The 14318-nt window shown below is 35.4% G+C and overlaps 1 protein-coding gene across 13 annotated transcripts in view; it reads right to left on the reverse strand.

Moving 5' to 3' along the window:
- The window catches only part of ATRNL1 (attractin like 1), a 495684-nt gene that overhangs the window by 377956 nt on the left and 103410 nt on the right, over positions 1-14318 (reverse strand). For all 13 annotated transcript variants that reach the window (XR_010832767.1, XR_010832768.1, XR_010832769.1 and 10 more), the window contains exons 14-15: positions 7388-7520; positions 5898-6079 (exon numbers count right to left, since the gene is read on the reverse strand). Coding sequence is in view for 9 of the 13 variants with exons in the window: in XM_013174611.3 (XP_013030065.3) it covers positions 5898-6079; positions 7388-7520 (315 nt within the window). In the remaining 4 variants the exon portion in view is untranslated. The remainder of the gene's footprint in view (positions 1-5897; positions 6080-7387; positions 7521-14318) is intronic.

Raw genomic sequence — 14318 nt, forward strand, 5'->3', positions numbered from 1 at the left:
CTCACATTTCCACACATTTTGAGAAGGGCTTGAAGTTTTTTCTTCTTTTCTGCATCATTCTCAATGAAAAACTGCTTATTGAGAATAAGAGCTATATGAAGAGAAACCATCCATTTCAGTTACTACCTCATTGACGTGTTTCTATTATTTGAGTATGTGTTGATTCTAACCATGCTAGATACCTGCACATTTGTTTTTTTGTAAATATTTACCCGGTGAATGAGACATTAAAGAAGAGAAAGGTACAAATGATTAAATCTATTTATAATTAGTAGTAGGAGTCAGGTATTAGGCCATAAGAACATTTAATTCTCCCACTCTTATCATATTTTGTTGTTTAGAAGATGGTTAAAAAAAATAAATCTGACAAACTGAAAAAAGCCTACAACTTTCTGAATTTCAATCTACAGAGAAGATTAAAGCTAGTATTCAAAGAGAAATCCTTGAGTTTTCCTCTTTATAGGGGTAATTTTTTTTTTTTTTTTTTTGGAAATTCAAGTTCTATTTTCAGGCATCCAAAGCAAGTTGTGCTCCCCATTTCATGAAAGCAGCAAGCCAGCTCATCCAGAATGAGCTAATGGACAGTCAGTGTAACAACTCCAATACAGAAGTAAAGTGCTGGGAGAATTTATTACACCTCCACAAACCCAATAGTAAAGTGGAACTGCTAAGAACTGTAGTAAAGTCCTCCTATTTCAGAAGGAGGAAAAAAAAAAAGTAGATGTCAGCTTCACTACAAGCAAACCTTCAATAAAACCATAAAAACATGCAGCCCTCTGAGAATACTTTGAGCTAACAAAGAATAAGGCTACCACACAAAGCTCACTAATTAGCTCCAACCTACACTGAAGTCTGATTTATAAAGGACGCCTAGCCCTGTAAACAGCAAACTAAAGGAAAAGTTGCAAACAGCTTATATAATGTTATGCTTTGTTTAAACCTGTTCTCATTTTTGTTTATGCTTACTACAACAAAACCAAACGCTCTCAGAATTTATTGCACTATAGCAAGAACTGTTTTTATTTGGATTTATATTCCACAGTTGTAGGCAAACTCCCAAGGGAACTAATTGCACTTTTAAATGAGTAGACTCATTTAAAACATATATATTTGGATATTAGAAGGAACAATTAATTAATCTTAAACTGCTGTTCTTATCTACTTTACACAAAAACTCAAATCCTCCCTTTCATAAAATTTTGCTTAGTAGGTCAATAAAGTACCATAAAAGAAAAATATCAAGCATTATTTTGTTTTAGTACAGGAATCTTCAGTCTGTCTATTGTGTTTACTTTGATATTCTCTCAATGAATTCCATTTATTTCCAATGAAAACAATTCAGATTAGACATTCAATTGTTGGTCATTGTTTTAGAATATAATTCCAAACTCAACAGTGTTTTGACTTCACACTACAAAGGTCGTCATATTGTTGCTTTCTTTAGTATCGAATTAACTTTATCCTTATTCTTTAAAAGGAAGCAATTATTGATTCCCAATTTAGTACTAGAATTAAGAGAAAATATTGATACACAATAAGATCTTGACAGGAGGTAGAGCCAATGGCAACCTCCTCCCTCTGAATCTTTCTAAACATCAGTGTTTTATATTATTCTAAATCTAAGGGAGAAATGTTACTAAATTTGTCCCACAACGCAAACTTTTTATTAGAAAACAGTCTACAAAGCCCCATGCTGTTTCTATGAAAAATAAAGAATTTTTAAGTCCTTCCAGGCTGTAGTATTTATTAATAATATTTTAACAGTTTTTAAAATACACAGAAGCTGCCAAAGTTTTTCTTCTTTTCTCGATACAAGAATATCAAATAAAGTAAAGATAAAAATAGGTCCATATTCTTACTTCCAAATGTCACTCTGACTCATTCACTAATCCTGAAAGCTTTTGTTCTACACAGGAGAAAGATTTTAAAGCCTCTGATATTAACCTTACTAGTCAAACTCCACCATAGATACTTCAGATTAAGGTATGGTGCTCACCTCACAGCTGCTCTGACTACATTTGTGAACTCCACACCACCATCTGTTACAGAAACAAGCCATCTAAAATGAAATCTTACACCTTAAATCATCATGATTGCAGTTTGAGAGGAAAAGGCAGACAAAAGAAAATCAAGCAAAATTTCAGAGAGCTCTGTCAAACCTGATAACACATTTAGGCTGTCTTGCACAGAATAAATCCAACTGGACAGATACAGCTGAAAGTATACATATTTTTCCTTTAAATGTAACTGAAAAACAGCATAAATCATGGTAGCATTTCATTAAAGATCCTGATAACTAAACGATTGCTTAACCCAAGACATACCTCTGAAGTGAATATATTTGTCTACAATTGCATAAACTGTATGTGAGGTATCTTGACATTTATATCACCACATTGGCTCAGGACATACTTAAATAAAGATACACGCAGCAGGATGTCACCTTGCAGAAGTTCTAAGCTCTGAAACATTAAAAAAAAAACTAGCTTCCAAAAGCACTAAAAAAAAAAACTACATCTCAAGGCATTAGCTCAGTCAGGTAATATCAATCATATCAATAGTTTAGCACACTGTTAGATTTGAGGGCCTGCTATGCAGTATTTTAGTAGGAATCTTGGGGGGAGAGGGGGAGGAAGAATGACATGACAAGTAGCTAGACAAATCACTGCCATTTGTGATTTTGTCATTTTGATTTCAATTACATTTTTAACATCATGTAACATCCAAGAGTGGACAGAGAGAATGCGTTTCAAGGTTGCGGTATGTACAATGTCAGGAGAGATCTTCTGGCACAAAAGAATTACTTCTCTCTCTCCTTTATTAGCAAGTAACAAAAAATACCTGTGTTTCTAGGAAAAATAAAATGCTCTGTCCAGGTCCTACATTTATTGAAAGAAGCTTAAGTATATCTTTATATATCATAGTATATCATATGTATATATCATAGTATATCATCAGTTGTGTCTCCTTCTCAAAATGGAATACTGAAAAAGATAATATAGAATATTTTGATTCATAGCATGTCTAAACTCTTGCATTCAGATTTAATATAATACAGAGGCAATCTTTGACTGCCATTTCCTCTGTAGGTTTCTCAATTCATTTGCAATGTAACAGTTTTTCAAATCACAGACTAGCTTGATGTAAGTTGTATTATTATTCATAATTACCTTTAATATTCCCCTGATTGTAAAATACTAAGCTACTTTAAAAATAGTCTTGCTATGCAATCAAGGAAACGTTTTATGTTCTAGAAACCAAAACATATATTTTTAAAAACGTCCTTTGCTGATATGAACTGATTTGTTTGCATTGCATCTTATTCTAAGACATCCTGTCCATTTGATAACTTTAGGATATACATGGAGCTAGTTTAGATGCATGTATCAATGATGTAGGTGGGTTTAAATAACACAGCGATCAGCATCTGAACATTTAATTACTAAAAAAAAATCTGCACCTGATCACCCATGGGCAGATAATTAATCTTCAACTTCCCCTCTGTTCAACAATTAAGAGATTGATATGGATCATATTCCTCACAAATATCCTGATAACAGATTCCTGTATTTGCCAAAGGCATGTACACATTTTTAACCACCTTCTTCCCCCACTGTTATCATAGAAAGATAATTAGCTCTTTATTCATTCCGTTGCTGCTGTGCAGGGCATTCCCACATGCTACATGTACTAGCACAGCTCATCAGTGCCCCTCTGATCCCATATACCAGACACATACGGAGCTAGAGGTTTCCAGAGCCGGGAGCTATATACCTTTAGTACCTTCCTGTCCTCAGCTGTTTGCAGCCCGTGTCAAATGAAAGGGCAAGGAAACATGCACCCTTCACGTGACATGACATTATCAGGGGCTTTGATGTTTTCACTGATACTGTGGCTGTGTCCATGATTGCACTCTTTTATACTGTCTGAACTGTATACTATGTCTAAACTATGAACTGTCTTTTCATAGGCTGCTCCTGACTGCATTTCCAGAACAACAGTGTGTGAACAGGTGCTGTAATCTGAACATCTGAAGGTGTCAAGCCTGAAAAGTCAAAATAAACCAGAATCTTGAATTATCAGAGCAATTGCCTAAACAGCTGATGTAGTTGATCACTGACACTGCAGACTCCCAGAACAACGAAACAGTTAATGAAAAAGCTGCTATATTCCAAGCTACCTGTAAGCAAACAGATGAGGACAGTCCCCCCAGCATTCCTCAACAGAGCACGTTACAGCATTGTAATTCCAAGGCAACTAAGGCCCAGACAGGGAAAACAGATGTATTTTGTCTTGTATTGATTTAAGCAGTTCGAATGGGGGAAAACGCCCCTATGAGGTACCATGAATTTCTACATAAGGGATAAGATCTATTAATTACAGAAGTTGATATCATTCAAAGCAATTTATTTGGTGTTCATCATCCACCAAAAGTATTTGCTTTATCCACAGGCTTTCAGCTAATGTACATCTACTTTTAACAGAAATGAAATGGAGCTACTTTATACATATATACTGACATAGACGCACACAAGATGTATGCACATATGTATGTGTACATATGCGCACATGCATACACACATATACTATGTATATGTACATACATGCCTGTAGATGTACATTCGGTAGAACAGTGAATAATGTTAAATAAACAAAGAAAGCCATACTGGAGCTGGGAGAACATTTAAATTAAAAAAAAACTGTCTGGGACTCCCACAGGCTTTAAGAAGTTTTATTCAAACCCCATTCCACTCCTATCTTCTCATTAGACATCGCAGTCAGAAGTAGCATCCCACTGTCAGTCACTTCAGAGGTAGCAGACATAACACAATCCTGCCTTGAATATAGAATAGTCAGAGAATCACAGGGTAGTTTGGGTTGGAAAAGACCTTATAGATTGTCTAATTCCAATTCCCCTGCATGGAAGCTGCATGGAAGCAGCACCAAAAGCCTTAAGTTCTCTGTGGGGCCAAAGAAAATGCCCTTCACAGCATGCTGCATGCTCCCACAGAGCACTTCTTGACCATAGACTGCCATCATTGCAAACTGCCATCATTGCAATGTGATGAGATTTAAAAACACGAAACACATTTAGATTATTGGAAGAAACTTTGCTGTGCCTGCTGTGTTGTTTGTTTGTTTTTAATACCTTTCCTAGATGTGGTAGGGAGAAACATCTGTTTCAATGGCAATAAAACATGAAGTTACAATTTCCTGAAGACAGGGCTCACCACTAGCTTCCAGAGATTTTTCATCTGCAACTTTAATAATGATCTTTTCAGGCAGGTGAGTTTATCCTACTTCTCTTTTTTAAAATTTAGTACTATAATAGTAACGTCCACATATGAATACAACTTAAAAGAAGGAAATGCATTTCATATACAGTAAGAATAACTGCAGGGGCAATTAAAAGCAATAGTTTCTTGTAGGGGCTGACGGAATCCTCACATAGCTACAACTTCAAAGAGTGTTCTGCATGAAAACAAAGTTTTACAGTTTTACTTATACTGATATGAAAGCCAGGATTTTTTTCTGTGTTACAGTGAAAATTATTTTGTCTTGTTTTGATTGCTGCTGTCACAATGTGTTGAAAAGGGCTAGGATTTCCCAAATCACTGCTCCAGCCATTCTCTCAAGTCATCTCTTGAAAGCCATTTTTACACAGCAACCTGAAACCGTTAAACCAAGTAAGGATAAACATTTGTGAACTGCTGTGCCATTAGGCTTAAACATGAGTTTACTTTAATATCCTACACATCACTGATATCAGTCTTCAGCAATCTTCAAGCCCTTATGATGGCACACACTTTCCTCTGTCTCCGTGGACAAACCCTTAAAACAGATTCCTCAGAGCAAATTTAATTCACACGAACATCAATTACAGTTACTCAAGTTACCTGAAGCGTATACTTCTGTATCTCATCCAGAACAAATTCCACTTCTTTTGAGGTTGTCAATGAGGCAAGATTCCCACTTAAATTGTAGCAATACAGTTTGGCATTGTCATAGCTTTCACGACTAGAATTTATGCGGAGGCAGGCATCTCCAATATGACTCCATCCTTCCCCACACAGATGAGCTGGTTTAAAAAGTATATGGTTAAAATTGATTTGAAAAAACTTTATGAAAATCTAAGAAAGTATGAATTCTATCTTGTTGAAATAGCAGTTCAAAATATAACCCAATATTCAGTTTCCATTTTCAAGTCACACAGAAAAAAAAGAAAATCTAAAACATCGAGTAATACAATATTTAATGTTTTAATTACAGCAATAGTGTAGTTTTATGAAAATAAACTTTTAAGAATGTATTGAAATATTTATAATGTATATACTAACTTTCAGCATAATATTATTATGCTATTCCTCTGTATTCAGATTTGAACACAACTACACATTAAAAACTACATTATGTTTATAATTAATAGCACTGCAACAATCAGTTTACTTTTTTTAATCTAAATTTGAAAAATCTGAAAACAATTATCCTAGAATTGAGCGATCAAAAATGTAACCTGTCTTGCTTTATCCTAAACATAAACGCAGTCAGAATAATAGGAAATTCGGATAACAACTTAGGAAGTATTTCCTCTTCAACATATTTCAGAATTACTCAAATGCACAGAACTACCAAAATATGAGTAAATAATTCAGAACAACTTTTATAGTTAGTCTTCATACAGAGCTCACAAATGCAGTTTAAAACTGCATATAATAAATTGATCAAAGTTAGTTAAAGAGTAATTTCTGAGAAAAAATGGTGTTCATTAACTTCAGCTGGACATAAAGATCAAATGGAAAGGTTTCGGTATCTAGCTGCATATATGTAGTTATGAATATGAATTACCGAATAAATATTATTCAGAATGTTAACATTCACCTTGTGAGAATATCTTATATTACCATTTTAATATTCACTGCTTCCAACATTACCAACATTAGACAATCAAGAAACTAGATCTTAGGCCATACCTGCACAGCAAAATTGAAGTATAATTGAAGTATAATTTATATGGTAGAGCTCCAGCCAGCAGAAACAACAGTGCCAGTGGATATGTAACAGTACAGGACTCAGTATGGCAATTCAGCTCTGCACTCAGCCATCCCCACAGGCTAGAGCTTGTCTCAAGCTTATGCAGAGGTACCTGCCATTATTCATTCACTAGCATTATTTCTCCTAACAAGATTAAAGGTAGCAGAGATATACCAATCAGTACGATGCAATTACACATGTTCACCTTGTACAGGTGCACTCAGGAGGGGAGAAACAGTATGAGTTAAACAAATCTAGCCCTACCCATTGACCAAATACCCTTTGGAAGTAACGGAGAAGATTTACCCAGTTTCGACCACTATGAAAAGCAGCATCCCTGCTCCCCAGCCCTTACCAGGTAAGGCCTGGCACTCCTGCTGCCGCTGATCCCACTGGCAGTTCAGGTGTAGCGAGCAGCTTTTGCAGCTAGTCAGTTTATTGCAGATCTGTTCATTTCTCACGTGACATTTGGTGTAGTTTTTAACTGACTACAAAAACAAAACAGACACAACAACATATTATATGTCAAACTGTCAATAAACCAAAAGTCAAAACTGAAATACACAGCAGGTGGATTCCTCCCAGAAAATCACAGCCATCTAAAGGCTAGGTCCAATTTCAGCCCTTTGCTGAGGTTCACTTGTCAGTTGGTGGAGAGCAAGAAAGACATCTCTAGAGCACAAATCACCCCAGCTGTCCTACATAACTGACTGCATGGGTCAAACAGCACTTTGAAAATGCCACTTCTCTGTATAGAGAACAAGAAGAGCTTAAATACCTCAAATAAAACTCAGTTTCTTAGATAGTTCAGGGATACTTTCTCACTAAATTATTTCATGCTCAAGTTATTTGCAGGTTAAGCAAGCAAAACAATCAGAGAGATTGTGAAAAATGGAGCAAGATGCACATGTAAAATAACTGCACCTCAGTGACTGAAGACAGAACATACTCTACATTATCTTATCAAGCAAAACAAATTAAAATAGGAGCTACAGGTGATCACAGGAAACAATTTCAGGATTTGTCAAAAACTTATTTTACAGTTTGAATTGCAAATCTGTATGTAGCATAGCTAGTAAATAAAATTTACAGGATGTACAGGAAACCATTTTGCCAAGCAGTGTAATTCATCAGAACTTGCGTATTTGCATAATTCATCAGAAACAAAGAACCATTATGTTGGAATAGCTTATTTTGGTAAAAGTCACAGCTAAACAACCCATCAAACAACCCAACTAAAGTAACATCAAAATGTATTCTAAAGACTTCAGAACAAGCTCAGGCTTTCAGGTACCCAGAGGTTTTACGTAAATTCACTTGTCTGTCAAATGTCAATTCACACTTATAAGAAGTTACATATATATCTTATGCAGTAGGAATACATTTTGACAATTTAATTACAATTTTTTTTTTCAGATTTCAGTTAACTAGATGTGTCCCTCCCTTGTGATAAATCCAAACAACAGCAAAAGAATACTTTAAAAGTATTTTTTGTCCTTAACAGCAAGAGATTCATTCATGCTTATTATCAAAAATGTATTGTGCTTGGATGGCATATATATGGTTCACATTACAATTTTCTTTGCTTTCTTTTCTAATAGTCTGAAAAAAAGATAAAGGGGCAATAAGAGAGTAAGTTACACACCTCCTGGTATTGGAATGATGACAATAGGGCAACAACCTACCACAGCTAGGAGTAAAAATAAATAAAATAAAAACATTAAAAGGTGGGCTTTTCTTGGCTTTGTTTTTAATTCCTAAAATAAAACAACTGTTAACACAAATTTTCAATCTTACAGAGGATCAGTTTCATTACTGAAGAAGAACACTGCTGTGTAAGGACTTGTTTGGTGCCTTTATTGGATGAGACGCCCATCAGTGAACATTCTTCTGATCTATAAGAAAGGCTACTGTGAAGCAAAGAGAAGAAATAGAGAAAATGTTCTAGGAGCAGGCATCTGCACCACATTAAGAAAACAAAGCCAAAGGTAATTCTGCAAAGTAACAGAGGGTCTATCTAGATCCATAAAGGCATACAGACAGTAAGGCACACAAAACCTCTGGTACAAACCCACATGTAGTTTCACTCAGTCAGTGATGCATATTCACAAAACTGCCTGAGCGATGCTTTAAAATGAACTTCAAAGCACAAGTAAGCACCTTCTGCTCATTTACAATTCCTCAACTAACATTCACTTTTAATACATCATGGCATTGTCAAAATCCTTGAGCATTCAGATTACTTTTGAAATATATATATTCTTTAGTAACATTATATATAAACAGATTACAATTTTCCAGCTAAACCAAGATATCTGTTCTATTACTTTCTAATCATGAAGCTTGTTGCGTGCTGGTTATTTAATGTTTAAAATAAAATTCAAAGTACTAGTGACTACTCTGTAATAATGTTCTCTGTTGTATTCCCTTATTCCCAGCACTTATTTCCCTTAAATCCAATTTAAACATTGCTTGTCTGAAAATCTCATTAGTTCAATGTAGATGTGAATCCAATAGGTAATTCATATTAACACAATATTAAGGCCATAACTTAAGCTACCAAAACCAATGAAATTCAGAAATATGACAGCCCATCTGTTACTGAAGTTCTATATTGCTGTAGGATATTTATAATGTTTACACTCCAAAGTATTGGGAAATTTTTATATGTAAGTTTCCCATTTACATCTGATTTACTTAGATTTTTCAGCACTGATCTTGATATGGTTGTATATAGACAGACTTTGAACTGCTCTGATTTTGTGCATATCCACTTAGGTAGATACTTCTGCATATCTACTAAGGTAGTTTACCTTAGAATTTCAGAAATTACTATTAAATGATGTAGCTCTCTTTTCTCCTCCTGGATTTTTCAGGATAACAATATAATCTTGTGTAGTTTGCCTAGCCTAATTATAAATTACCAAATAGATTTGCTACTACTTCTCTGAATCTACTGCCATATTTTAGTACTGGGTGCTCCTGTCTTAAATTTACCTTTTTTCCTCTATTCATAATTTCTTCTACCACTTCATACAATATTACCCCCTTGGCTGTTCTTTAAATTCCTCACATGTAGGTAGATCGCTGTGATTATTATTATTATTTTTGGTACTAGTGTAGCTTCTAAGAACTCCCACCTTGAAAGAGGATGTCATCCTTCTGGAAGCTGTGCAAACATTGCAAAAAGGAAATGATTCTTGCCTTGAAGTTTTTGTGTAAAAACAGTTAACAATGCAGGATTACACTTCTCTTTGAAGCATCCTATACTACCCTCCATCCCTCAACAAGATGCTCTTTATCATCTCTTCTATGGGTTCCAAAACATTTATTTTACATTGCCACACTCAGATACAAAATACTTTGAAATAACATAACAATTTGGTCTGTATTTAGGCTACTTACATCTACTGAGGTTTCATTATATTGAATATGTGGAGAATGACAAATGAGAAATTCAGAGACTGCTACTGGAGATACAGGTGCAAGTTGGCCACAGTTACAGAAGGAACACATCCCCCTGGTAGCCACAAGCAAAAATGCCATGCAGACTGGATGCAGGAGTACCTCAGCTATGCTTCTTCCTGTCACCTTCTCCCCAAACACGGAAAGCACAAGCACTTCACCTGAAAAGATACATCTCCGACTACTCTGACCAGAAGTGTTACATATATGTGCTTCTGCCTGGTGTTCTTCATCCCAATTATTTTCGTTTTCAAATTAGTCGGCCTCCCTTATGTATGCTGTTTGTTACAGTAAAACAGTAGGTATTTTAATAAGTTTAACTATGTAAGCTTGCAGAATAAGAGATGAAATTTTATACAGAAAGTCTTTCTTTTCAAATTTTTCCAGGGACTTGTATGGTTTTGAAAGGAAAGCATTTACTTTCAACCAACAGTGAAAACAATTTTTCACGTTAAGACTGGCATTAAATTACTGCTGCATTTCAATCCTTCAAAAATATTTTCTCTAAGTAATATGGGAATAAGTTACTTTAATTGCAAACTTTTAGTGTGGGCTATTAAAATTCCTATAAACTGAAGGATTATAGACAACACAGTAGAAAAACAGTGCAGCATATTGCTACAGCTACTATCTGCAGTGACTGCTTCAATTTTCACTGTAGAGAAGTATAACAAAAGCAAGGACAGAAGGAAGACATTTCTTGTTAATTCCTTAAGCCTACCTTTCAGGACTTCGTTTATATCTGAAATGAAGTTTGGTGTGGAGACAGGAAAGGGAAAGAGTTATGTTGAGGATATAAAGAAGCAAAACTAATTTGTTTTGATACGGAACTAGTGAAGCATTTCCCATTGTTTCCCAAAGAACGGGGTGAGAGAGGAGATGAAGTGGGTTGAAGAAAATGTTTAAAAAAAAAAAAAGGGGGAGACAGGGAAGGGAAAACCATGCCTACAAAATTCTTTGACAATTTAAAAATGAAAAATAAATCAACATATTGTCTGGTAATATCCTACATGTATACTTTAATTTTTTCAAGATTTTTAGCATATAAGCCTAGCAGCACTTGAACTGATCTCAAGTGAAAGTGTCAAGGTACTTACCTAAACCCAGCTCACCCTCCTCTTTCACAAGCACATAGCTTAAAGAAGACTGGCAAGCAGGAGGGATTCTAGCACTTTCAAGGCTTGAATGCATTCACAGTTTTTGAGTATGCCTACAGGTGTGTGAAAAGTACATCTGCAAAAATAAACCAGCTTTATGGCCACACTGACTTGTCATATTACTGCCCTTACAAACGATTACTCTCTTAATACGTTAAGGGTCTCCACCACTTTATCATCCATTATTTTGCTTCATTTCTGAAGAGTAAAAATAATTAAAAAAAAATTACTCTAAAATTCAGGCCATCTCCTCTCCTTCTCAGTAAAGGAAGCTTTGCCTTTTGTTGCAGCTGGCCAACACTTTTCAGTCTCTGTCCATTTTATTTGTCACAAGTTACAAAAAGATTTTGTTTTCATGGGATAGCTCCTCCCTGAGGAGCAGACCAATTGTTTGCTTACTCTTCAATGTTAGTACTTCAAGTAAAATGACACCATATGAAGATACAGCAACTCAAAAAGAAATAATCTTTCCACCAAAGACCTGGTTTTTGTTTTTAAAGATTTGAAAGTAAAATTGTAAAATTAACAGGATTTTTTTTTAGAATATTTCCATTATAGAATATGAATACAATCAGTTTTCTGAACATAATCAGTGAGTATCACTGCTACAGTATGCAAGATAAAGTTTTTCATATGCAGAGGTGTAAAGTGAATATAACTTCATAAAAAAATAATCATATCTACATCATCATCTTCCTCTATCAAAAAACAGGCAAAACACATTAGAATCACTAAGGACCAGGAAGACACTTCGGATATCAGACAACACAAGCGAAAATTGTCGAAATGCAAGATCAATGCAATGACCAGTGAACTACTGGTAAAAGTCAATACAATCTACCCAAAAATCAGATAACCACAAAAAATCACAAGCAGGACACACATTGTTTGTTTGTTTGTTTTTGAAGGAAACAGAATGAAGATGTAAAACAGAGAAGATAAAGAAAAAAGCAATGACAGAAAGCTATTTCCTATAATTTTAGAAAAGGGTGGCATGCTGTGCTTCAAGGAAAAACAGGAATGCAATCCTATTAGGTTTCACAAGTAATATTCACATAATATTCCTGTTTAAAAATCCATTGTTGCACTGGATGCAAGTATCCATGGAACAGCTTGCAAGAGGAGGTTATACAGAGATTAGTAGACTTCATTTCATGAAGTCTGTACTGAGTATGTAGTATTAATGAGATTGTAACTCACTTCAGCCCCTGTAGCAAACCAGTATCTGTACTTGCACATTTTTGAATCAAGGGAGAGTAAGTGATCTTGCCATTTTTAGCATTCATCAGTAACAAAGATAAAAATGAAATACCATTTTTTATTTTGCATACAAGCATTACGTATGACTACAGAATAAATTCAGAGCATTACGTAAAACCACTGTAATCAGTCTGGGAAATTTCAATGGCTCAATTTCTCAAGACAACCTTCAAATTTTTATTATAACAGAAACAATATCTAATAGACACATTTAGTGGTTAAAAAAAAAAAAGTGACAAGGCACTATAGTTAGCATTCTGTTCAATCTACTCACTAGCCAAAGACAAATTTCAGTACCATCTTGAACCTTTCCACATATTTTAAGTCAACTGTTTCCCACTTGGGTAAGACTGAATAAGCCTTCATCCCTCAACATTTTCATCAGGTACAATGGGTCAGTTAAGATCATAGTATGCACAAGTATTCCTTGTAGCTGGGTGTTTACTGGGGAATAAAAAAAAAAGAATCCAGCTTGCTAGTGCTGAAACAAGCCAGGCCTCCAGAACAATGTGGCATTGAAAGCATCTGCTCACAATTACACTAGATATGAGTATTATGCTATACTTTGATGATCCACACAGTAGTGCCTGCACAGTAGTGGAATAGAGCATCCTGTTAATGCGCTGACTCACATCAGATGGTGAGCATAGGCAGGTACATGTGTATCATCAGTGCATTAGTACTACTTATGAAGTCCATCTGCCCAAACAGCAGAGTTATTTCAGGGAAATTTCCCTATTTTATAGCCCTTCCCATCAGCAGAACAGTCACTGCTTTGCAAACATCCATGACCATCAGGCCAATGCCAAACTGATTGCCAACATATCTTCAGTATGCTGGCCAGTTTCAGTGGAGAGAAAACAATGGATTCTGAAACATTATTGTCTATCTCATACTGGATGTTCTAAGATCTAAGCAATAAATCAAGGACTCTGCACAGCTGCAAAAAGAGAGTTTCTCTTTGTGGTATTCCTGAGTCCTCAGCTTGTTACCCCACAGTACCATCACAGTACTGTCAAAACATTTTCATATTGTGGGCCTAGTCCAGAAGTTGCAGTCTATGAAAATGGTTAATCAGCCTGATCTGTGCCATTCCTCCACATGGTGCCATTCTGTTGATGCTATTTTGGTAGGTTTATGTGGATAGCTGCAAAATTCCGCCTCCATAGCCTCCCAGCCAATACACCAATTTTGAAATTTCTTCTCAGAAATCGTTTGGATGAATTTTCACTATCCCATTCTTTACTATCCCAACTCCACTCACAGCCTTTTCTATCCACTTTAAACCCTGGATAAAAGGTAAGAAATGATATAGAGAGGACTGGTGCATCAGTTGCTAATTAAGCTGACAACCTTGGTTATGAACAGTTATCAAAGAAGGATATTGAACTGAGAAACCTGTTC

Source organism: Anser cygnoides, chromosome 7 (assembly GCF_040182565.1).
Source record: "Anser cygnoides isolate HZ-2024a breed goose chromosome 7, Taihu_goose_T2T_genome, whole genome shotgun sequence".
Taxonomy (NCBI): domain Eukaryota; kingdom Metazoa; phylum Chordata; class Aves; order Anseriformes; family Anatidae; genus Anser; species Anser cygnoides.